Source organism: Cimex lectularius, unplaced genomic scaffold, assembly GCF_000648675.2.
Source record: "Cimex lectularius strain Harlan isolate CLEC.00 unplaced genomic scaffold, Clec_2.1 scaffold392, whole genome shotgun sequence".
NCBI lineage: Eukaryota > Metazoa > Arthropoda > Insecta > Hemiptera > Cimicidae > Cimex > Cimex lectularius.
Genome location: NW_019394185.1, coordinates 113,513 through 141,032, shown reverse-complemented (window position 1 = coordinate 141,032; position 27,520 = coordinate 113,513). Strand labels below are relative to the sequence as shown.

Sequence of the window (27,520 nt, the reverse complement as noted above, 5' to 3'; positions counted from 1 at the left end):
GGTACTGCCGTAATATCCCCCAGGTGACTACCCTCATTTGAATGTATTTATACGTGTGTGTGATGAATCTGTTGTGCAATAGAAATACAGACCTGGTCATTCAGTTAGGCTAAATATTGGGTTGTCCGGAAAATAATGCAGGATTTTGGTATTAAACAAAAAAAAAAGAAACTAGTTACTTTAAAGCAATGTTCTTTAATCAAAATAATTTCCCATACTCTCAATACATTTCTCCCAACGTGTTGGTAACTTATTAATTCCGTCTGAGTAGAATTCAGAATTTTTAGAATTGATAAAGTCAATAAATGCATTTTCCAGTTCCGTTTGATTTTTGAATATTATGTGTTGTAAGTAGTGGTCCAGGTGTCTAAAAAAATGGTAGTCAGTAGGCGAGAGGTCCGGAGAGTAGGGTGGGTGAGGCAAAGTTTCATGGCCAAGCTCCAATAATTTTTGTGACGTTACACGTGACACATGTGGTCGAGCGTTGTCATGCAACAAAATGGGCCCTTTCCGATTGACCAAAGAGGGCTTCATTACTGCCAATTTCTGATGCATGGTATTAATTTGGTTACAGTATGATTCAGCATTGATGGTTTCGCCAGGATTTAAGAAGCTGTAGTGTATTAAACCAAATGAAGCCCACCATACCGTAACCATTACCTTTTTTTGATGAGTTGGGGGCTTTGGAGCTTCTCCTTTGTCGAGCCACTGTCCAGAACGTCTAGTGTTATCGTAGAGAATCCACTTTTCGTCACATGTAACAATTCTGGCCAGAAATGGGTCATTTTTGTTTCGACAAAGAAGTGATGCACAAACATCAAAGCGCTGATTTTTTTGGCGATCGTTTAATGAGTGTGGAACCCAATTTTCGAGTTTTTTCACTTTTCCAATCGCCTTGAGGTGGTCAGCGACGGTCGTTTTACTGACTTTGAGTTGCTCTGCAAGTTCTCGAACAGTTGTTTTGGGGTTTTCTTCCACCACTGATCGCAGAACATCATCATTAAGAGAGGAAGGCCTTCCACGACCTTCTTCATCTTCAAGGCTGAAATCTCCCTCCCGAAATTTTTTAAACCACCTTTGCACAGTGCACTCATTAACACAACCCTCGCCCCAGACTTGGTTAATGTTTCTAGCCGTTTGGGCTCCGCTTCGGCCGAGTTTAAACTCGTAAAAGAAAATCGTACGAAATTCTCGCTTTGACATTATAAGGATGACTGAATTATTTCCAAGTAGCGGAATGCTACAGAGGTAAACAAACAATATCATTTGGAAGAGGATTAATTCATACAAATGAGTAATCCTGTAAACGTAAACAGAATATTTTATATAGATTTTTTTTAATGAAAACTTAAAATCCTGCATTATTTTCCGGACAACCCGATAGTATGTATTGCGAATGCGCGTCATGTGATAGTCGTATGAAACATTGAAAAACAATAAAACTCTTGTATGTATTTATTAGCGTGAATAATGGTAGGGCATTTTAGTTAAGAACACCCTGTCGGCCACTCTGGACGTATTTCAAGTAGCCTGAGCCCCATCAACTTTAGATAAGGTTAATTTTTATAATAGGATGAATGTGTAAAAGTAATGTATTACGTCAACGAATTGAAACCATGTAGCCACGTGAAGAAAGGTTAAATAGTAGAGAGCACGTAAAATCCACCATTGCTCATCCAACAGGATGTATCTCCTGTTCGCTCTTAGTGATCTACAGATATTTGGAAGAAAGAAAAATTAGGGAATATCATTAACTTTTTCTTCTGATGAGAGATCAAATGGAGGCCAACAAGTTTAACCTTTTTAGAAGTTTAGTTGTTGTTTTTATCAAAAATATTACTAAACCTTGCATACAGATATGAAAATTTTACTCTTACTGCAAAATCCGTTCCAGATTTCACTAATAGCGAAGTGAGCGAACACATTTACTACCTCGGGCCTGTTTTTGAATAGGTTTAGTAGGTGTGTGAGATAGATTAAGATATTCTTAATTGAACTTAACACTTGATTAAGTGAACTTTCGTTATTTTCCGCATTATAACTTGTTTAGTGCAAAATATAGGATTACGCAATGTTGTGCAATAATCGTTGTTTTTCGTTCAAACAGTAAAATAATTGATAATGTAGTAAATTACTCACTTTCAAATCTAGTATGATCGAACTCTTCGTATTTACTGATGTCTATCGTGTCGTTGAACGTCCAGTGTCCACTCAGTTCTTGGAGGTAGGGGTTGTTCTGAGGTTTCAGTATGTCCCAGAGGGACGATGAGTTCAGTAAGAGATCATTTTCCTCATCTGAAACAAAAGACGTGTATATTTAAAAATGATTCCCTAATTAGAAAATACTGACAAATTGATTAACAAAGCGAAATGAACGAAGAGAGTAGCGCTCGTAGTTCTGCATGGAACATTTACTTTAACGGCGATATGCAAATTAGATTAGTTTTGTTCAACGAAAATAAGCTTTTATCTGGCACTATATTTTGCGATAATACCGAAAAGAAAGGCGAGCGAAGTTCTACTTAACTAATTGTTTTAATAAAACAACAATAGATATTAATTAGTGTAAACAATCATGTCATTCATCCCTGAATTGTAGTCAACCTTTCGTAAAATTAAGCATATACTGATATGTTCCAAGTTAAGGAATAATTAGTAATTTGTCGTATTTATCATAGTTCTATCATTATTTGTGTGTACATAAAATATTAAATGTAAATTGTCAACAAATGCAGTTGTTAAATTGTAATGCTTATTGTTGTTCTCGTTGACTGAAAAGTTCAGCAAATTGACAAACTTTCCACTGAACTAAAATTCATATATCTATATTTAGACTCAGCGTCATAACATAGCAACATACATAATAGAAACCTGTTTTTTTAAATTTATTTATTTATTTTATTTTTATTTTTTTAAAGGAAAGAGAACAGGCCCTTTGGAATCTAAAACCGAAGTGTTTCCAATTCGGAAGAATGCTTAGAAATTGGTAATTTTAAATTAATTATAGCCCTGAGACGATAATAAAATGATGAATACTTCGGCTTTCCAATTATAATTTATCCAATGTGAATTTTACGCAAAGTGTGATAAGTTAGATTCTTTCTACCTCAAAAAATTCATTCATCCTGGCGACATTCGTTAATTTGTAAGGTTCATTTAAGTCGGTATTTTTCGTTTTTTTTGTTATTAATAAATCTTGCTATTTATGAATTAAAATAAAAATAAAATATATTTTTAGTAATGAACCATCTATTGATAGTGATATAAATTAAATATGTCATACAACTAGGGTTAAAAATAATTATTATAATGTTACAATTTTAATTAAATTTTAGATCGGATCATTATCTTTATTGATTTCTTGAGGTGAACATTAAATTCGAATAAAATAAAAGGTACGTGACTTTGAATTTTGTTATATAATAAGCTATGCTGTGCAAAGATAAATATCTTGGACTCTGTCTAGAGAAATGGCCGATTTTATCTAAGCAGTCTTCTCATAAATCACTAAAAATAATCAGCAGGTAGTATGATATTGTAATTAATTTATTTCCTAGTTGATTGTAATCGTTCTGTGATGATATCATAAATCGTCTGAAAATAAAATACGAAGGTAAAAAATATATTCTTTTAGTTATTATACAAATGTTTTGGCTAAAATATAATGTTTACACTTTTCATTTATTTACATTTCTAATATTTACCTGTCGTTTATTTAGTTACTTTAATCTAGTAACAAAATTGGGCCAAGTGCATAATAAAGGGGCCATGATTAGAGAATTTTCCCTTTAATACGGACTTAGCGATTGATTAAATTAAATATTCACACGAATAATAAATCGATATATGTTTTTGAGCTAGATAAAAAAATTTTTCGCGTGACTATTTTTGCTTCATTTGAGCGGAATGGATTGTGATGTTGGGCTGCTTTGGCTTAGGCGGGGTCGGGTCAAGTTAGGTAATGCTGGGTTAGGTTAAGTTAGTGTAGTTTAGTGTTGGGTTTGTAATATTAGAGTTGTTTGGAATTGGGTTGGGTTAGTGTTGAGTTAAGGTTAGAATGTTCTTGATGTAATTGATATCTGTATTAATATTATAATTTATAAAAATCAGAATCAAAATAATAATAAAAAATCAGAGATCAAAAGATAAGTTTGAAAGAAAGAAAAACACACAGTTCCTTTATCAAACACTGGAGGATTATATACGTTATATAAAATTGTATTATATTTTGTAAAATATATAATTATAACAATAACGATGATGTCAAACAAATCAAGATAAATATTATTGTGATGTTTGTGTTTTTTTCACCAATTTGTAATAAACTTAGAATTTTCAAGGTTAACAAATATAGACATTTATATCATTCGGCTGTGGAGGGGATTTAGTCCTCAAAAACCTAACAAAGGAACTGATTCTCCCTTTCTTTTAAATTGGCTTTGTCTCTGATTTTTTGTATAGAGTTAATGATGGGTTGAATTAAGAAAGGTTAAGTTAAGCTGCGTTAGGGTTAAAGTTCGGGTAATGCTACATTAGGGTAACTGTTAGGACGAACTTAGCTAGATAGTGGTAGGGTTAGAGTTATGCTAGAGGGTTAGATATTGTTATTATTGTAAAATATTTAATAAGGTCATGCTATTAACAATAATGAATTTTTATAAATTGGAAACAATGATTTACTGAATGGACTTGCCTCGTCCAAAATGTTGCAAAAGTTGAAATAAATCAAAATTATATACAATTATTCGAGACTTTAATACAAAATTAAAACGCAACAAAACAAGAACTGATGGTTTTTCAGTGATAAATTTAACTGAAAGTTAAGTAATGTTTATGGTTAAAAAATAATTAATTGAAAAAGATTAAACATGAAATGGTTCAGTGCAATAAAATTAACATTATTCTTTACATCCGTGGTAAATTAAATTTTCCAAGTTAAACCGACGTTGACTCCTATGTAGAAAGAACCAAGTAATTAAAAAAATATAGCTAATTGGTCAGTGATAAGAGAAAAGCGAAACAAACAAAAATACTGAGATAAATTAAGAATAAAAATGCAGTCCTTATTAGTATGAAAATAATTTTTTTATTTACCCGACTCCTCTTGAGCAATAATGATATGCTTGAAATGCGTTTATATACACTGACAGGCAAAATATTCCAGCCAATTGTAATATAGCTTGATTTGTATGTAATAGTATATATTAATCATAGTGTCACGTTTTTTAATGTTTAATAATTGAGTCTTTTTCTAAAAAAGTAAAAAAAAAAGTAAATTCATTAGGAAAATGAAAAATAAAAAAAGACGGCTTGATAAAATTTGTTTTAGATTTTTAATTGACATTTCAATATCCCAAATTTCCTCCCTCCTCTTGCTTTACTTACAACTTGAAGACGCCTCGGCTTACTTTCTACCAGTCTGGAAATGTCCGTTTGCTGGACAGTAGCCCATTCTTCACGAAGAGTCCTTTCAAGATCGTGGAATGCAGCACGAAGCGATGGACTTATTCGTCTTTTCAGGTTATCCCATAAAAGTTCGATGGTGCTCAAGTCTTGAAGTCCCATATTTTATCCACATCCGTCAAAGACCCTCCACCAACAACAACAAACACTATGTAACTCTCCATTAAATTTCCCGCCCACACCATCACTGAGCAACATAGAAAAGGTTGACTCTGGGAAATGTACAAGCTTAGTACCTTTCATTTCGCCTTCTCCATACTCATTCACGCCAATCTGGGGATCTTAGAGCAAATCTACACTCATCTGTAATAAGTAAGCAAACAAATTTTCCAAAGACCAATGGCTGTGTGTTCTGGTCGATACTGGTCAAAAACTAAACAGTTTATTGCTTTAGAATTCAAATAGTTCTATGGATGTCGCTGTAGTGGAAACATCATAGAATTGTGCTCTCTACAAAATAGAATTTTCTTTCGAGTACCGCTGCCAGTTTTGCGCTGCTTTGCGTAAAGTGCAAACTAGGAGCTACCTGCTCAATTTTGACGGGCTTTGTGTTTCGTTTAGAACATTTTCGTAACGGCAAATACGAGAAATAATTTCCGGACGTGAAGGTGCAAGAACGAGCCGAGTCGCCTGCGACAATAGCGGTGGGGACATCGGATTATCTGCGTGTTAGTAAACATAGGTAATATTAATTCATTTAGCAGGAAGAGTAATACTTCGTCGTGTTGTTGGCTGGCGATAACATGAATGAAAACAGCGATACCATTCACTCTCAAGAAGATCTTCCGCCCGTAATGGACAAGGCGCAATTCACCGTGCTGGAATCCGACTCATCCTCAGTCAGCATCAAGAGAGGCAGGAGGAAAAGGCAGCATAAAAAAAGCACGAGTGACCCATCCTCCCCAAAAAGTGAACTGCCCAAGGGAGGAAACAATAACGATAACGTTTGCACCGGTCCAACATCATCGCTAGTCAAGCCTATAGATAAAACTAGCCAACCTAAACCTCCACCAATAATGGTGAAAAACATTACGAATTTTTTAACATTCTGTAAACATTTGCAAAGCCTATTAGGCAGCGAAAAATTTTATTGTCGCTCCCGTGTAAATGACCTTTTATTGAATACCAACGAAAGCGATACGTACCGGAAAGCCTGGCGGCAAACGATTATGACTACCATGCTACCAGCTACCAGCTGAAAGAGGATAAATGTTTTCGCGTGGTGATAAGAGGTCTTCATCAAACCACGTCCAACGACGAGATAAAAAAATAATTCCAGAAAAAACACTATCAAGTCGTAAGAGTGCACCAAGTTCTTCATCCCGTGACGAAAACAGCACTTCCCTTATTTTTTGTTGATCTTGAGAAAAATAACAATTCCGAAAACATACTCAAGGAACAATATTTGCTGTACACGAAGATAAACGCCGAGGAACCTCGAAGACGCACCAATATTGTACAGTGCACTAGATGTCAAGACTACGGTCACATACGGACATACTGCAATCATCCGCCCAGATGCGTGAGGTGCGGGGGTCCACATCAATCCGCCCAGTGTCCAAGGCCAATAAGCATGCCGGCGAACATGCTCTCTGCGGAGGGTTTCATCCTGCGAACTACAAGGGATGTGCTACCCACAAGGAACTACAGGAAATACGGAAGCAAAGACACCTTCAAGGAGCATCCAACGTTACAACTGCACAACCGAAACCAGCGATGACACTGAACGACTTCCCAGGACTTCCTATCAGAAGAAAGGCACAGGCACTAATCGCCAAAAAAGCAAATCCCCCGACCCCTAACTACAGACGCGTCAGCCTGGAATAAAACTTCATCAAATAATCTCAGCTACGCTCATGTTGCTCCACCAATAATCCCACACCCCCACCAGCACTCCAAATAGATATCACACAACATCTTACTTCTTTTCTTAGTGATTTTAAATCACTAATATCTCCCCTCATCTCCCTTCTCACTACCCTTGTAGCTGAACTCCTTCCCCCGATGAATTGTTTCCCCTCCAATCCACTCACAGTTCTACCCCGGAAACCAAACGGAATACTGACTCACAAACAAGAACTCGAAGTACTACTTACAAACGGGCAAATAGACGTAGCACTTATAACAGACTCATGGTCGGTCACTTGATCTACTGACTCCCATCAAGTGACTTTGATCTCTCTCCCCTTTTGCCCTGCACCCATTATCTTGTCAGCAGTATATTGTACACCGTCAGTTCCTTTACACATTCACCAATTAAAATCCATCTTTAGCTCGTTCGGACGACGGTTTGTTGCTGGAGGAGATTTCGATGCCAAACATCCACAATGCGGCAAATTCCCGTGGACGCATTCTTCAAAACGTAATCCTATCAGAAAGTTATTCCTTTATCTCTCCCAACCAATGAACCTATTGTCCTTCCGACCCCAATCGTCTCCCTGATCTTTTGGATTTCTTTGTTGCATCTATCCAGTGCTTACACGACCTATCCTCAGATCACTCCCCAGTACTACTTACATTAAACATAACTCCACTCCCCAAACCTACAAAACCATCTGTTTTACAAAACACAGTTAACTGGAAACTTTTCCAAGATACCATGAATTCCTTTTTAAACCTAAAAATTTCCATGAAATCAGCCGGCGAGGTTGATGCTGCTGTTTTGAACCTCACCAACACTATACAGTACTCTATTGCACAATCCTCAACCCCTAGAACACACCATCTCCCCCGTAAAGATGATCTCCCAAGTCACATCCGCTCACAATTAAACGGCAAACGTCAGGCTAGAAGACCATGGCAACAAACCCGTTATCCCTCGTTTAAAAGAACGCTCAACCGGTTAACTGTGACTCTTCGTACTCAACTATCCTCTTACCGATCTTCTCAATATAATAAATACCTTGAAACCCTTTCCTCACATGACAACTCCCTCTGGTCCGCTACAAAAACCTTATAAAATATCAAGCAGTTGACTCCCCCATCCGTCTACCTGATGGATCCTGGGTCAGGAATGACAAACAGAAATCAAACCTATTTGCAGCCCATTTAGAGTCCACATTTACTCCTCATGAAAACATAAGCGATGCCTCTCACACACAAGATGTAATGGATAATCTTAATATTCCACTTCCACTTCATCTCCCCCTCAAACCTTTTCATCCTTCTGAAGTAAAATATTACATTCACAAATCCTCAAATATAAAATCACCTGGGCATGACCTAATCACTTCCACCATACTCCGATACCTACCACGAAAGGCCATAGTCTTCTTAACCACCATATATAATGCCATCCTACGAACTACTTATTATCCCCTCTTATGGAAATTTTCCGTCGTTATCCTCATTCCTAAACCTCATAAACCTCGTGACCAGATATCCTCCTACGGACCGATCAGCCTTCTTCCTACAATGTCCAAAATCCTTGAAAGGCTCCTCTTAAAACGACTAATCCCTATCCCAGATACTTATAATATTATTCCCTTTTACTAATTCGGCTTCCGCCCACATCATTCTACGACCCAACAAGGATTTAGAGTTGTAGACACCATTTCTCTTCTCTTGAGAACAAAGAGTATTGCCTGGGTGCGTTCCTAGATGTAGCACAAACTTTTGACAAGGTGTGGCACCCGGGCATACTTTATAATCTCAAACGCTTCCTGCCCACTCCTTATTACCTTATCCTGAAATCCTACCCAACAGACCGCTGCTTCAGAGTGAGGTGCGGTAACGAGTTCTCTGAAATCAGGCCAATACAAGCCGGTGTCGCACAAGGGAGTATCCTTGTTCCTATCCTTTATACCATCTATACTGCTGATCTACCTACTCATCCCAATACTATCATTACCACCTACGCGGATGATACCGCAATTTTGTCCTCTAACTTGAATCCTACCCAAGCTACCTCTAATATCCAAGAACGCCTTGAGCTCATCGAAGGTTGGTGCAAAAAGTGGAGGACAAGATTAAACGGAGAAAAGTGTATGTACGTTCACTTTGAAAAAACAGTCTTGCCCTCCACTATACATAAACAATGAAGAAATACCAACTTCCACTCAAGTCAAATACCTTGACAGCAGACTGTCGTGGAATACCCACACAAGACTTAAAAGACAACAACTCAACAGAAGACTTGGTCAATTACGCAGACTACTAGGACCAAAATCCGCGTTGACCATCAGCACTACAAGACTTTACTGCGACCACTTTGGACATACGGTGTGGAACTGTGGGGTTCCGCCAAACCATCCAATATCCAGCGTATCCACCCCACTATCCACAATGACCTCAACGTTCCTTTTGTCCACGAACTGATCCATTTCCAATTCCAAAAATTTCATAACAACCTATCGATCCATACTAACCCTACCGCTAGATCCTTCTTCTCATATTCCCATCTCGAGAATCCACCACGTCGCCTAAAACGACGATGGCCCCGAGACCTCCTTGCCCCTTAATCTATTAAAATGAGTGCCAGCACTGGCTGGCTTCTCATGGCATGCGTCCTCCGGGTGCAGCGCTGACATCAGTGTTAGTGCTGTGACCGAGCGGTGAACAATATACATTGGGATCACATTTGCATTATGTACAAGTATGTATAGGCTACAAATAAATAAATAAATTAAAAAAAAAGAATTCAAATGAGACTCAATAAACACTTTAAATTTCGTAAAAATTAAACATTCAAAAATCCTTCATCCTTGTTTTGTAGTAAGATTAAGTGCTTTTACCTCTAATTGATATTCCAAATTTAAAATATAGCATAAGCAAATATTCCTTGATGAAAACAAATGAAGGAAATTAACGGTAGAATTTTCTTTTATCGAGAAAATCAATTGGGCGGAATTTTTTGCCTGTTAGTGTATTTTTAAGGTAGAATACAAATTCTTCAAAAATATGTTTAATTCATTGTGAAAAAAGGCGATACACCCAAGAAATAGGACTGCCTCCTATTATTCAACCTGCCTCCTAATAGGATTTTTATTTTTTTATCCCATCACTTGATTGACCAAGTAGAAACACTTAGTTATCATTATTTGATTCCTGATGAGACTTTTCCCCCAAAAAACTGGATCTTGTTGTAAACCACTAATCTTACATTTTCAATATTGAACACAAATGCACTTTTCGACTAACATGCCTTTATGCATTTGAATGGTATATCAATTATATGTATCAATTTCTGATCGTTTTGGGAACACTTACACGTATATTATATTATATATTTGAGTTTAATTCACTTTATTAACAGCTGCAATGAAACTAAACCCGCAATTCTTAACTGTCATGCGAAACTGTAGGCCTCGTTTGTCAAAGTTGTTCTTTAATTGTGCTCAATGTAGAAAGTAGATATTAGATTTTTCAAAAAAAGCAGATGAAAAAAATGAGGTGTCAAACATTTGACTGTCTGTTATTTTAATGAAAATACAATTTTTTAATATATTGTGAAATTACAACACAAAAGAATGAATAAATACATTTTAACGTTATAAACGTGAATTTTTACCTCTCGAAGGAATTTTTTCGTTCAATTCTGCATTTAATGTTATTTGACATCTTGAAAGTGTAATTGTATCTATGAGAAGGTCCAAGCCGTTAAAATGGCAGACTCCAAATAAGATGTGATTTTCCCTTGGCACTTCCTCCCGTTGGAATCGAGTTAAGTACATTAGAACCACCGACTTTTTCCGGAAGACTTTATTTTCGGTAATTGGAAGACTTCTATTTCCTAATAGCAAATTATTCGTTCAACGAGCAACAGAGATTCGAGTTACATACACTAAATCTGTTGGAACGAATAACTTCTCGTGTTCCAGTAGTTTAAGTTTCTATTAAACAAATTGTGCAACGTTTTATCAAAAAATTAAAAACAGTCGTAAAACACGCCAATTTACCAACTACATACGAGAAGGCGCGTTAAGCGGCAAAAAAGTTAATTATATAATACCGAAAATGTAAACTTTCTCTTACTTTCTTTTATGAAAATAAATAAAACAAAATAGAAAAATATTCATCGATAATAAATAATGGAATTTCTTGCCTTCACTATAGTTTCGTAGTTTTATATATAGTAAAATGTAGAAATTTTGACCGTATGAAAAGTTTATTCACAATATTTTCTTATTTTATTAGTATCACACGGTTAATAATTAGTATGTCACGTTTCCATTTTCCTCTTCTCTTTCAATGGCAGCCAATGATCTACTACTTTCAATATCTTCAAGGATTGCGTCAATTGAACTTAACTAAGGAACTAGGAAAAGTGAAGTAGGACCCTCCTCTGAAGTAATCATCATCATAATCAATACCTTCTTTAGCTATCTTAGTCTTGCAAATCACAGCTCTCTTTCGCCCCCTCTCTTTTCATCTATTTACTGTATATTATTCTTACTTAGTCTCTTACAAAATCACCCATTCTCATTATCCAATTCTTTCTCTCTCTCTCTCTCTCTCTCTCTCTCTCTCTCTCTCTAACCATCTAGCATTGTTAATATTTTTCTAACGTATTTTCTGTTCATTTATTTATTACCGAATCATAAGTTTATTTATGGTTAGTGTATTACTGAATTCCGAGTTTAAATTTCAAATGCATTGTTTCATTAGTTTTAGCAAGTATTTTTTTTTAAAGTGGTTGTATACCTTTGTTGAGAAGGGGCACCGGAAGAGCCGAAACCGGTCCAAGAATAAAAATGTTTTACAGAATTCATAAGGATATTAATAAATGTTAATAAACATAATCAGACGTCAATAAACGGCAGGAAAACTTCAAAAAATACACAACAACATACATTATATTTCGGTACTCTCAACACTACAGACAATAATGACATATCTACACGAAAAACAAACACCTTGAGCCCTGAAGATGATCTCAATAAAGATCGAAACGTTAGCTCTATAAAGAAAGTGCTTTCCTATAGCCTACATCACACCAGACCACATCACACGATCACCAAATAATCTTTATGTTTAAACACACGCAGCACAACACCGACAACCTAATAAAAGAAATTATTTCGAGATCGTGAGATGCGGTCTGGTGTGATGAAGGCTTAGAAAAGCATTTTCTTTATTGTGACAACGTTTCGATCTTTAATAAGATCATCGTCAGGGCCTGGGATTTATAAACATAGTTTAAATTACGCAAATGCATATGAATATGGAATTTATAGCGGACTGATGCGATGTAGGTTTAGAAAAATATTTTCTTAATTGTGCCAACGTGTCGATCTTTATTGAGATCATCTTCAGGGCCTGGGATTAATAAACGTTGTTCACCTTTTAAAAATACGTGTAGGGTGTGAAATAAATTAATTTATACAATGCTAGAACAATTTGAGATTTAAAAAAAATGAATTTATGCAAAGCTAGAAAATGTTAGATTAAACAAAATGAATTTATACAATGCTAGAAAATTTTAGATTAAAAAAAGAATTTATATAATGCTAGACAAATTTCAGATTCAATCAAAGTATTTGTACTCACTAAAAGTTTATGTACAAGAATGACACATCTACCGGAAAACAAAATTTTTGATTGAATCTAAAATTTTCTAGCATTTTATAAATTCATTTTTTAAATATGAAATTTTCTAGCATTGTAAAAATTAATTAATTACAAATGCATATAAGATATGAATATACATTTATATAATGCTGTGCACAATACAGAAATTTTATGTTTAATCAGAAGTGTCAGATGTCACTTTAATTGAGCATAAATACTTCGATTAAACCTAAAATTTCTATATTGTACACATCATTATATAAATTCATATCTAATATGGATTTGTATAATTCAAAAAATGTTTATAAATCCCAGGCCCTGAAGATGATCTCAATAAAGATCGAAACGTTGGCACAATAAAGAAAATATTTTTCTGAAACTATGTCACACCAGTCCGCTTCTGACGAGCCCAAAATGATCATTAATTAAGGGTCACTAAATACTACATACTAATAAAAGAGATTTTACATCAGAAAAATCATATGCCCGTCAATGAATATAGGGAAATGGCTAAATATGTCTAAGCGAGGATAGGAGGATCATAACGATCGGAAAAGACCAAATTAGGTAGACCATTCAGATAAATTTCACAAATTACAAAAGTACTTTAAGTTTATATATATTCTGTAAGTTTTTAATATTTTGTTTTGGTTTTAATTTTTTTCATTAGTTCTATTGTGTCTTTTTAATAGAAGAACATGGAACTGTTTTTACCATTTTACATTAAAGTGTCTCCATGGTTTTAATTTCCCTTGCTATAATATAATAATGCTGATGTATGAGGATAGTTTTAGTAATTTTAATTTCAGTTTGGGTTTTCTAGTTTGAATTGAGGTTAAAATAAACTAGCGACTAAGTGAGACCAAATATTATCGTTATCTCCGGCATTCTGTACCGTCGAGTAAATCTGTCCTTCGTACTTGTTTCTGTATTTCAACAAGTTTCCCAACAACGGTCGACAAGGAAATTGGTTGTCACCGTTCTGGATAACGTTGGCAGTATGTGTAAACATTGTTCAACAGTTGAAAACAGGTAAATCCTATCGTATATCTGACAGTCACGGACGGACAGAGACCTTCTGTAATTGTAATTGCCGTGGAAATGATGTCGTTTTCTATGAAATGAAAAACGGACGAATGGATTCTCTTCATTTCAAAATTCCAAATATTACCTATTTTTAAACCATACTGGTCGCAATATATTAATTGGAAATAAAAGGTGAAGCAGTCGCACAAACATCATCACTAGTTCTGTCACAACTTGCTGTTGGTTTGATATTCTGAAAGTTATCTCTATTTTATCCTCTCATATTCATTCAACTACATAATTTTTACCACCTTAGTCATCATAAGTGTTTTTTTCTTTTGTATAAATTATAATTTGTTAATAAAATTATTTTTATAATATAACGAAAGAAGGCATTACAATTTATATATGCTTCAACACTAAAAAAAAGGATCTTTTGTTTGCGATCTATCATTAAAAGGTATCAATTTTTAAAAACGGATGATGTATTGTTATGAATATAGCAATTTATCTGTCAGCATTACCCATAGTGTATACATTTTACAATGAAGGAATGAGTGCAAATGCGTCCGACCAAGAAATTAAGTCCAAGGGTTGAACCAAAATATACCCTTGAGTATAAACTGGCCTAACTCTGAATACATAAAGAAAACTTGATGTTAAGATTTCTCAAGAGATTAAGTACAACGTAATGTTTAATACGATTGCTTTGGAACATAAAGCCTTTCCATCCGAATCCAGCAATCTTATAAGCAGTTTTTTCTGGCTGAGTGTTTCTATTAAAGCTAATTAAAATTAAAAAATGTAGTTTTCAATGCATATTATAAATCTGCTATAAAAATTACGGAAAAACATGATTTATACAAACTATCGTTATTTTTATCTCTACAAAACTGAAAGCATATAGTACAATGGACGACTTCCGACCTTGTATTGTCGGAATTGGGCAAAGTGAACAATTCGGTCATTATGTACAATGACCGGGCCATATGAATAATGACCACAGAAAATGGGCAATGTGATTAATTTGGTGTTTTCCTTTGTGTTTTATCACTTTGACCGGCCATTAGGCATAACGCTGGCACATCGTTGAGCAAAGTGATAAAAATCTCAAAGAAGACAAGATTGTTGTTCGGATAGGTTCGGTTTCATTCGGGCATGTTATAGTTGCCTTCCTACATGTTTTATCAATTTAGCAATGTTATCAGCCGTCAAAAACAAAACACGAGGTGTTATATTTTCATACTTATTGTGCTGATTGCTGACTGTCCCTACGAGGCAATGTTTGGAACAAAGTTGAAAGTTGGTTTGGAATCTTTTGTTCCTGACGAAGCACTATCTAATATTAATACCGAAGAAGACCTAGAAGCTCAGAATCAAAGCAACAATGCGGGTGATACCGATGAAAACGAAATGTACAGCCACAACAATGTGGGTCCTGAAAACCGAACGTTAGAAGAGAACGTTGAGGCATCAACTGAAAAATCATCGCTTAATACGATGGATGTTGATGATGGAGACCCAATCCAAAGCAAAATTACTCGTGGTAAGAGGACAAGGGAAATAACCATGCACGGTTTAACAAAACAAACAGAAAAAATGATCCAATTGTCCAACACAAATTACGTCTTGTGTTGGCGATATTGTGAGAGAGTTCCAGTGCTTGATGTCGATAGGGCAAAGAGTGATGGAAGAAATATTTTAGATACAGTGGTTGCTGAGGGAAACAACCTTTACAAATTGGGAACAAAATATGGAAGAAGGTTGCAACTATACGCGAGGAATCAGTTTACAATTTGCAAAGAAAAATTTATCTCCTCAAGAAGCCTGATGTGGAAATTTCATTGAGAGAGTGCGCAAGGAAGTATTCTGTGTCAGGAGAGTCCGGGGTACACCCATTGCTACTGTAAAAAGCTGGTGCAAAAATAAAAAGTGTAACTGCCTTAATACAAAAAAATATTGCAATTCAAAATGCGTTTGCGCCAATTGCTTCAATAAAAAGAGTATTGATCAGGTTTCTAATATAATTTTTATTTTTCAAGTAATTAATATTTATGAAAGTTTTGGTTAAGGTAAAAAGTCAGTGTCACGAGCAGCATTCGAACCCACGAACTTCGGCTATATACGCCGCTGCTATAACCACTTCAAATCCCGCTCGTGACACTAATTTTTTCATTTCAACCAATACCTTACATAAAAAGATTAATTAATTGAAAGAAGTAATTTGATCAATCGAACCATGAAATATAACGCATTTCATGAAATGTTAATTATACTGTAAATGTGATTAACCAATAATACCAAATTGGTCTCTCTTTTAATGCAACCTTAAGCAAACCAATACAAAATATCACTTATAAAATAAACTTTTACGAGTTTCCAAAGTCCTTGTATAAAGTTTAGGTATGATTTTCTTGGTTTGTTGTAACACGACAAATGTGGTACTTACCGAAAAGGTGTCCCTACATATGAGCTGTAAACTCATGCACCTAATTTCTCAAAACTCAGAAACGAACAAAGTGTTACAAACGTTTAATTACTGAAAATTTAATTTTTTTATTACGCAGTTTAAAAATATTGTTAGTTCAATTTGAAAATAGTGAAAGCAATACAAGTTAAGCAAAAAAAGGCTCTTTGGTATAAAATTGAACGTAAGTATTAATCCATTTACGTTTTAGTGGTCAACTGAGCAAGCTATTTGTTTCAACTAATTATTCTTTTTCATGTAAGGTCTTGGTTGGGATAAAAAAGTCAAGGTTAGTATACATATAAAAGAGAGAGTCTGTAACCAGAGACCAAAGACCAGAGAGAGGAAAACACGCAGAGGGCCGGCGATGACTCGGCTATTTGTCGGCCCATAAACCTCCCACTTTATATCACTCACACACACACACACACACACACACACACACACACACACATATATTTCAATTTCAATCAATTCAGTTTCAATTTCAAAAAAAGGAAATAATTTCGAAATTCAGAAAACCTTTATACTTTTACTTGCTTTGTAATTAAAACAATTGTTTTAACATGGTAAAATGTTAACATAGTGCAAAGTAACATTTAAGCGGGGAACACACCCGATGCAACACTATGCGACGGTACCCGATGCTACCCGACGTCTTGTCACGTTATGGTAGGGTGTGCACATCTATGCGACGTCAAGCGCACGCCACGTACAGTCACACAGCGTGTATCACAATAATCACTATCACAATCGCAACGCCTCTTTTGTTCTTAATGCACTATTTTGAGCAAAACCATATAAAAAATTATTGGTTAAAATTTATGAGCACAACAATGTAATACATTGTTAGTTAAATTTAATTGTTTTAAATAAAGATATTCCGGTGTTTTGATCAATTTTCTTCCTAACCATCATCATTAAATAATTTTAATAAAAACTTATGAATTTTTGATATCGTTTAATTGGTTTACTTTAAAAAAAGAATATTGTAATTAATATAACGACAAAATTCCATATACTTAGCTCGTAATAAACTACAAAAAATCGCAACGCCTCTTTTATTCTTAACACACTATTTTGAGCAAAACCTTATAATAAATTGTTGGTTAAATTTTATGAGCACAACAATGTAATACATTGCTAGTTAAATTTAATTGTTTTAAATAAGGTTTTATAAAAACTCATGAATTTATAATCTCGTTTAATTTGGTTTATATTGAAAAAAGAATGTTATAATTAATATAACGACAATAATACATATAGTTTGAAATAAAAATATGAGTATCCGGTTCTTTTGTCTTCGAGTATACTCGATGCTACTCGACGAAAATTTGGGCAGTGGGGATCACGTGGCATAGAGTAGGGCAGCGTTGCGTGGCATCGGTCAGATGTGCACTGGGGTAATACAATCTTATGGAAAATTGGACTTAGTATTTGCGTCGGATAGCGTTGTATCGGGTAAGTTTGTCCCCCGATTTATTCATTTTTTTAAAATTCATAAAAGTAAGTACATTTTTCGTCAATAACTCTTATCCAGCCCATGTTCGTTTTGGTTTTTCCATCAACGTAAGACCGCATTTAATCCTTTTGCGGTCATAATGAAACAATGATATTTCATTTCATCGAATATAATCTTTAGGCTCGGTTTTCCTTCTCCATTTTTAGTATTAGTTATTGCAGTTAAAATAATAGTGTCTGTTATCATTAATTAGTTACAGTATGAAATATGTATATTACCAACTTTTTTACCTGTATGTTACCGTATTTACAATTTTATAAATATTAAGTATTGATGTATAATATATTATCCATTTATTTTATATTTGTAAGAGCATCAAAATGTTCTCTCAGTTAATTTGGTTTAAATTATATTTCGTTTCAAAAAATACTACAAAAAGTTTGATATTCATGTAGTTTTAAATGTGATAAATATAGAACACAGTTTAGAAAAATATGTACTGAATAGTTTCATGTATTTTACACATATAATCTGATAAAAAATTTTTTGTATGTCTGTGTGTTTTAATCCCTTAATCCCTCTAGTAGTAATCCGTGTTAACGAGGTACATCATTAACTATATGTTCACCGTATTGATTGTAGGCATTACCTATACAGCACCACATTATAAGCAATCTCCTTCTCTTTTTCTCTTTTTTATTTTCTATCTACAATGTTAATCGATGAATTTGTCTCTCACTCTCTCATCTCGTTCTTGTCACACACACACACGCACACACGCACACACGCACACACGCACACACACACACACACACACACACACACACACACACACACACACACACACGATCACATCAATAAATACATTCATACCTATTTACATTGATCGCACTCATACTGTTTGGTAGATGGAAAACTCGATATTCCTCCGTTCACTACAATAAACTAATCTAAATTCGGGTCGATGGGGTATTTTATAAAATTTCCGCCATCGGCCCAAGTCATACACAACCTGAGAGGCGATGGAGAAGCTGCTTGGCCACCACCCCTTCCCTTTCATACCAATAATTACATTCACTCATACAAGACTCAGAAACACAAAACACATAACTTGACTTCTACATGCAATGAAAAATTCCCAATTCCCTTAAAAAGCGGCATAGGGAACCCTGAAACTCGCTGCTGTGTCCGAGAACCCTCTTTAAATCTGGCGGCTTGCCTACTCGCAGTTATATAAAATATAGTTTATATTTTTTGTCTGAATATCTCAAGCGGCAATTAATGGGAATGAAATTGACTTTTAACATTTTATTTTAATTATCTCTATAGGAAATTTTCGTTTTTAACCTATCTAACGAAAAATCAGGATGAATTTGCTACTGTTGGAAGAGTAGAATAATTGAACATAACACACAAACATTGATAGTGTTTATTCGTGACTAATCATTTCCCTTTTTCTCTATAATTTCCAAAGCATTCGTTTTCTTCTTACTTCCATTCACAAATTTAAATCTATCTATTCATCACTTTCTCTCTTTCTTTCTCAGACCTCACACTCTCTCTCTCTCTCTCTTCCTCTCTCTCACTTAATTTTTATCTTTTATTTCCTCTATCTAACTGTTTGCTTATCTCAATCTAGTTACCTTGTTTTTTATACATCTTCTGTTTTTTTATTATCAAATTAAAATTTATTTCGATCCCTGTATTTTTGTTTTTAGCTTCAGAAAATTATTTTTTTTCGTTGTCTTTTATTACTGATTAGCTTTTTGATCAAGTAGATCATGTCATCAAACTTCTTCATTGTTGAAAAACGACTTTTCATCACAAATGGCAATTTTCGTACTCATTCAATAATATTCGTATGATAATAAATACTTTAAATAATAACGCCCTCTCTGGCGGCTCAAAATGAAATATCTTCTTTGTATAAAGTAGTGGTAGACAATAATAAAAGTTACAAATGCACATGCAAAGGAAGCAACACACATTCCTCAAAGTCTTTTAGAAGAAAGCGGTCAGATTTATAACGGGATACGGAACTCATCGGGAAACAGACCAAAAAAGTTTTAATGAGTAATCCCTGGCAAAGGATGAAAATGTGCGCCTCCGTTCGTCCGCCCAGAGGCAATAAACGAAATAATATATTAGCTTATAAATTCGATTCCGATGGCCGATCGTGCCTCGTGATCATTCACAACTCGAACACGTATCTGGGGCAAACTTTGTGGTAAAACAGCAATAAATTATGCTAAACAACGACTCGTGAGGGAGGCGGCAATTCATCACTAGCGAAGATTTCCCACCAGGCCCTATTCACATACAGACTAGATGATAATTAGATCTTGTGTCGCTTTGCCTCTGTTTTTGTCCCGACTTCGCAAATTGGCTTCCTTCCTTCGCGAACGCTTATTGTTCTGAGTGGGGTATTAACTACACTCCGTGTATCCTTCATTAATTAGTTGAAGTTGTTACGAAATCAGACCATGGGCGACAGATCAGACGTCTTTTGTACACTACTGAAAAGGGACAATAAGGCGGAAAATTACAAATTTTCACTGAATTTCTATGGGCGCAGAGTAATTACCAATACGAACAAATACATCACTACACTACTTAATATGTAATCTTTACATAGAAAAGAAAAAGCGTTTATAAATTAAATTAAACGTTCAAAAGTTTAAGTTCAAAATCAACCCTCTTGAAGAATTCAAGCATGACATCGTTTCCTGACATATACGTCGGTACCCTAAAATGCTTCAATTGAACCTCAGTTTGTCAACTAAAGGATAGACACAAAACACAAAATACGTGATATACATCACAACAAATATGTATAATTAATTTAAAATTAATGAAAAAAACTATATCTTAACTCTTAATTGGCCACAATAACCTTTATTGAGAAAATATTGATTTTCAATATAGTTATTATATGCATAGTTTTATAATTATATATGATATGAAACGGTTTTTACAGCTTTTTAAATTTCTTATTATCAATAAATGTATTATAAGTTGCATTGTATATTACATATTTATTCTATCCACCTTGGTTGATAACCGTTTTTTGTTGTTTTATAAAGGCTATTACCTTGCGAGTGGTGAAGGTTGGCTTTCTCAAATGTAATTAACAAAACTTTATAAGAATCGTTGGTAATTTGGTTTGCAGTTCACTCCCATCAACGCAATAAACATTAATAATGGTCCAGTGTAATTAACCTGCCTTGAGGTTAAATTAAAACTTTTTCATGCAGAGGAAAACGTTTGGTGATGTGACGGCCTTGAATGTTGGCAGGTCCTGAATTTAATGAGGTGAAAATATGGGAAACCAATTTAGCTGGCATATTTAAACTTTTTTCTTACGATAAGCCGATGTTTTGTTGGAAATATGGATTGGTTTTGTCTAATTATTAGAGAAAGAAAGAGATTGGTAGAAAGAAAGTTAGATAGAGAGAGATAGAGACAGAGAGAGAGAGGAAGAGAGATGGTAAATAAAGGGGTGTATATAATGGGGTATAGGAACAGAAGATACTTTGTGTGTTTATGAGTTTTTTTTACGTTAAATGCGATATACGTGTGTATTCTTAAGTTTTGAAGTATATTCATTTTTCACCCTTTTGCGACGTCGTGCAGTAGTTTCATATTTATCTATATTTCAGAGGTTTAGTCGTGATTTTTCATGAGGTGTGTCGCGTAATTCGGTTTTTCGTCATTGACCTTAAAAAATATTTTGGATTATTTGCCCAATTGAAAACACCGTCACTAATTGAAACCAAACGAACAAACGATCACAAATTTTGACTGGATCAACAAAAAATAAACAGACCTAATTCTGGAAAGGGACAGACAAACTAACCCCCTTCACCTTATCAAAGATACTTGACTTCACATAAATCACACAATCTCGTCTGACACGCTAACAAACCGAGAATAGGCAGACCAAATTAAGCAGTAACTAAAATTCAATAAGAAGTGTTTCTAGTGTATTTTCAATTATTGTTAATTATTATATTTGTGGTTACTCTTGGTCGTACGGTGTCTAGTTTAGTATAAGATGTAAAGATACCGATGACATTTATTCAACATGACACGGAAATGTTTTTGAAAGATTCATCTTTCTTTGTCAAAAGGGCTAACGTTACTTTAATCTCCTCGTCGTTGGCGAATCAAATGTAGTGTCAACTTGAACGTCGATGTGCGATGAAATCGTTTAGAAAGAAACCGCTGATGGATGACCCAATTTCGACCTAATCGGAGAGCCGGTGGAGAATGGCGTTTTAAATTTATAAATTATGAGAAATGCTGATTCTCTCGATATGCGGATCTTTTCGGTATGCACATAGCAGGGGCTTTTGATGGCCAGATCGCCTTACTTATTCGATGGCAACTAAAGTGAGGTTAAGCACTTAACCACTGAGGAATAAGACGTCTTAATTACACTAATACAACCCGATCTCTTATGAATCCGACTAAGTGATCATATACTCAGCATAAAGTAAGCGGTATTTAAAACACTAATAGGTTAATTGTATAATTATGTAATATTTATATTTATTATTTATATTCATTATTATATATTAATAGAAATATGTTATATTTTTATGTGTATATTTTTGATGTGGCCTTTCCAATCAAGTTTCCTATCTAGCGTTATCCCTAGGAATTTGATTGAATCCTTTAATTTTAATTCAATACCCTGACATTTTGGGTTTTTAAAATTGCTTATTGATCTTCTCCTGCTGAACATTATCAGTTCCAGTTTAGCAGGATTTATCGAAAGACCTTTGTCACCACACCATCCGGTTAGCAACCCCATCGCCTCCTTCATCAGTAGTGATAGAGTCAGAGGATCCTTATTTTGTTGTTGATAAATCGGGATCGTTTTGTTGTTTGAGTTTTAGATTTTTAAAGGCTTCGGGAATACTTTTAAGTAAGTTCAGGTGATACCCGGGGTCGTTATTATTGTTTCTCGGATTCCGTGACAAATAATCAGGTAGAGAATTCTGTTTACCCGTTACCTTGTATCTATAACACATAAGCCTCATCGCAAATCTAGCGTGCCTACCGTTTTTATTTTCCATATTAACTAGACTAGTGAGTGCTTTATGGTCAGTGTGAAGGTCAAACTCATCTTTTTCTAGGTATATGTTGAACTTCCGGAGACCGAAATCAATAGCGAGTGCTTCAAGATCGTACGCCGCGTAGTTAATTTCGCTTTTTCGTAGTTTCCTGGAAGCAAATGCTCCCGGACGTCATGCTTTTTTCCCAGTTGGGCGAGACAAGCGGATATACCCCTTTTACATCCGTCCGTAAATAACGCAAAACGTTGCGTGAAATCTGGTGTTTTGAAAACCGGAGGGCTGGTTATTTTTTTTTGAAATAATTCCCACGCTTGTTGACAAACTCGTGACCAAATGAGATCGGAATCTTTTATTCTTAAGTTAGTGAGCGGTTGAGCGATTTTAGCCAGATCGGGTATAAATCGAGCGAAGAAGTTTATCGCGCCCATGAATTGTGAGATCTGACGGGTGGTTTGTGGTCGCGGGATTTCTAATATAGACTTTATTCTCTCCGCGTCAATGGATACCTTATTATGCTCTATTGTGTATCCCAGAAAGTTTATTTTCTTTTTCACGAGTTGTAGTTTATCAACATTTACCGTAAGTTGAGCTTCGCGCAACCGGTCGAAGATTACGTTCAAATGCTTTACGTGTTCTTCGTATGTCGAGGAATATACTACTAAGTCATCAAAGAAATAAAAGACAAATTTAAATATCAAATCTCCAAATAATTTCTCCATTAACATTTGGAGAATTAGGCCCCCAGTAGCTAGACCAAATGGGACTCGACGGTATGCGTATGTTCCCCAAGGGACCTGGAATGCTGTAATTTTTTGTGATTCTGGTGCGAGTGGTATTTAATTATATGCGCTATTAAGATCGAGAACTGAAAAATACACGCCTTGTCGAAGGTGTATAATCGCTTCTTCGACGGTAGGTGTTTGATGAGCTATATACAAAATTTTTTAATTCAAATAGCGGTAGTCTACCACCAATCTATCACCAATATACAAATAAAAATAAGCCGAACACAACACAATTTTTTTTTTGCTCTGCTACCAGTTGTGAGAAGCACTTACTACATATAGGGGTTAATAATAAGGCAGAGTGCTGAGTAAGAAGAGTTCCTCCTCACCAAAAGGGAAAGAAAAGGTAAAAAGGGAAGGTTCACAAAGGAGAAGCCAAAAACTCTTTTGCTATAAGAGTTTATTAAAACCTATTTACAATGTATACATATATGTCCCTACCTACCCTATCCTACCGTCACCATTCGTTCAATAAATTCCCAAACACCCAGTCAACAGAAATAATAATGTTTTCTTTTGAGCTTACGGCTCCCTTTTAAAAGTATTATTTTCCAATTTACGCAGAAGAGATCCGACCTGTTTGCCGTGTCGCATACACCTAAATCTTATCCCCCCTGTTTCCTACATCTCCTACCATGACGTCACTATGGTGGGGAGTCAATCATGTATGTGACAATATAATATTAATTAATTTATGTTTCCATGATTTTATGATTTTTTTAAATTATTATCCATCAGATATTTTGAAAGTACGAAAACTACTATTAGAGGCAATGTTTTAATTCTATGAATTGTAATTTCAAATATATGGCTTTGTCGAATGCTTAATGTTTGAATTTTTCTCTTATATTAACTATATCAACTATATTAAATAGATAGTCGTCGTGGTAGTTTAGTGTGTATACTTTGAAACTTTTTTTATAATGTGGTAACTGTTTAACTAACAATAACTTTGTGTGGGTGTATGAGCGCGTGTGTCCGATAAGAAAGAGTTAATAGAGAAAGAGAGAGAGAGGGAGAGAGAGTGAGAGAGAGAGAGAGAAAGAGAGCGAGAGAGGGGGTTAGAGAGAGAGAGAGAGAGAGAGAGAGAGAGAGAGACAGAGACAGACAGACAGACAGACAGACAGAGAAAAGAGAGAGAGAGAGGAGAAATACGGCGCACTGTGCAACACTTCCGCAAGACCATAATGTGTTCTGGTTTAACATAGTCCCTTATTAAATACTATATTTCGGGATTTTCGCATGNGTAAGTTGAAAGTAACTGATTATGTTTAATTGAATTACAGCACAAACAAGGATTTAATATTATTACTTATGAAATCCATTATATTTAGTAGTATATTGACCAAATTACTTCTTTCAATTAATTAATCTTTATACGTAAGGTTTTGGTTGAAAAGAAAACGTTAGTGTCACGAGCGGGATTCGAATCCAGCCGAAGGTCGCAATAAAATAAAGTGCTAATTTATCAACGGTTTTCCTGATTTCCTTTACAACCAAGGTACAGAGCAGTTTAGTAATTAAAACCTGGAGCAACCCTGGCCATAGGTAAAGCAGAATCCTAGTCTTATCGGGGCTCCTTCCAAACACTGGACGATGTTTCGCTGTAAGGATGCGGAAGGTGGCACTTGCGTGGTTTTGAACGCGATAATTGTCAATACGTACAATAAAAACTCTTCTTGAAAATCAGAAAAAACTAAAGTAAAATGACTGTTGGTGGCTGATTAACTAGAGGACATATGGAAGCGATTAGGAAGCGGATAATAAGCGAACAGGACTAGACAAGAAGGATTTGGGGTGGGAACAGAGGTAGGATAGGATTACCTAGGTGAGGAATTGAGATTAGAGGCATTTGCTGAAAAAACTAAACAATTATAGTTCGCCATATTGACGCGAATATAAAAATAAAATAATGTTCCAGCTTAAAAATCTGTAAAAACAAAAATTACAAAATACGTTTCTCTACGCAAGAAACATGCAAATATATAATAAAAATTGTAAAAGGAAGCAGACGCATTCAAATAATTTAACAAAATAAACTATTAATAATAAACTATTGTAAAAAATCAGATCACTTTTTCTCTAAATTACACATTTTTGAGATTTTCATAAACCCAACTCAATGAGAAGGGTAAATTTTAGCTTCGCTAATCTTTCAGCATTATAGACAACGTTAAATTTTATACATTGCTTTTTTTTAATATTTGAATGTTCACTGCTTTATGCAAAGAAAATATACAGACTCTTTGTATTTGATTGCTTAACATGACTGTAAACAGGAATGTCTTCCTTACCAAAGTTTGGAATTTGTCCATGGAGGCTCACCACAAAATGAAATGCCAGGGAAAGGAGGAGCAGGCGTTTCGGCCCCATCATCCCCTAGAATAAAAAAATACAAAACCTGTTTTTATTACGAAATAACAATTGACGGGTTCTGATCCTCTGTAAAACATACAATTTGTACAATGTACAAAAAAGGATGTAATAAGCATGCATATTTTAACTTTCTATTGTCTTCATGGGTACGTGTTGAATGTAAATTGCTGAGAATTTTGTAGCCTGTAAAAAAAAGGGGTTTTCAATAATTTTTTTACAAAAAATATATACATTTATATTTGTTTTCAATTCATTCAAATAACTACACAAAAAATAGCTTGGGGACTGTTTTAATTATTTTATATTTATTAATATTATCTAGGTTTCTTGATTTATTTTACCTAAATAATTACCTAATTTATCGTCATTAATGCAAACTCGTTATGTAAATAAGTTTGCGAAATTGTATAAATGAGCTTAAATAAGACCAAGTTTTACTTCCTATTTACAACTGTTCACACAGGTAGTGTTTCGTGGGCCCAAAGCGAAGCTTGAATAAAGTACAAGCTTAGTTGTACATGCGGTAAAGCGAGTACCATCACGGTAATTAAATTTTTTTAAAGACCGGAATAAAGGAGATTAGGAGGAAATTGTTCCTCCAGGGAGAGTTTCTAATAAAAACTGAAATGCCTAATTTGAAGGGTTTAGGTTTGTAATAGTAATGGCTTATTCGCTGAAGGGCTACTACAGCGGATATTAATTTTTTCATTATTAATAATACCTTATAATTGGCATTGAAAGATATTTGTTTTAATGAAGGCTAAAAAATGTTTTATATACTTTATTTTGGTAAGTGCAATTTATATTTTTATAACGGCAAAATTCCAGTAAGGGGTTTAATTTATTATTTTTAACAAAATCTGAATTTTTTATTTATTTTCTTATATTTCCACCTCAACAGTTTAACTGATGATTTTTCCTTCTTGAAGGGGGATATCATCTCAAAAATAACGAGTTTTTCTTTCAATCCACAACGTTTCGGTTTTATTTTAATCCTTCCTCAGGTGAGTTAACGCAGTGGTTATCCCTAATCATCCCTTTTTATTTATTATTATACCAAAATAATATTATATTCTAAAACACGTTTGATAATTTCTAGGTTTCTAAAAACGTTTGATATTCGATTTTAAATTGATTGTACGAATATTTTGAAACTCCAATAAATAGTCAGATGTTGAGGAATATACCATTTATAAAAAAAAAAATCTTCGTCATTATATAAGTTTATAAAGTATGTCCGGAAATCGGTTCACCTGAGGCAGTTACAAAACATACTTTGTGCTGTTTTGAGCCACAACTTTACAACAGATATGCATAGTTTTATTATGTTATGTTGAATTGGAATATAAGG

At 34.6% G+C, this 27,520-nt stretch overlaps 1 protein-coding gene across 1 annotated transcript in view; it reads right to left on the bottom strand.

The window, feature by feature from the left end:
- Window positions 1-26,168, bottom strand: part of LOC106667321 (hemicentin-2-like) — a 127,157-nt gene extending 100,989 nt beyond the window's left edge. Inside the window, exons 1-2 of the mRNA XM_024230036.1 lie at window positions 26,088-26,168; window positions 2,140-2,295 (exon numbers count right to left, since the gene is read on the bottom strand). Coding sequence (XP_024085804.1) covers window positions 2,140-2,295; window positions 26,088-26,166 — 235 coding nt within the window. The 5' untranslated portion in view covers window positions 26,167-26,168. The remainder of the gene's footprint in view (window positions 1-2,139; window positions 2,296-26,087) is intronic.
- Between the last annotated feature and the right edge of the window lie 1,352 nt (window positions 26,169-27,520).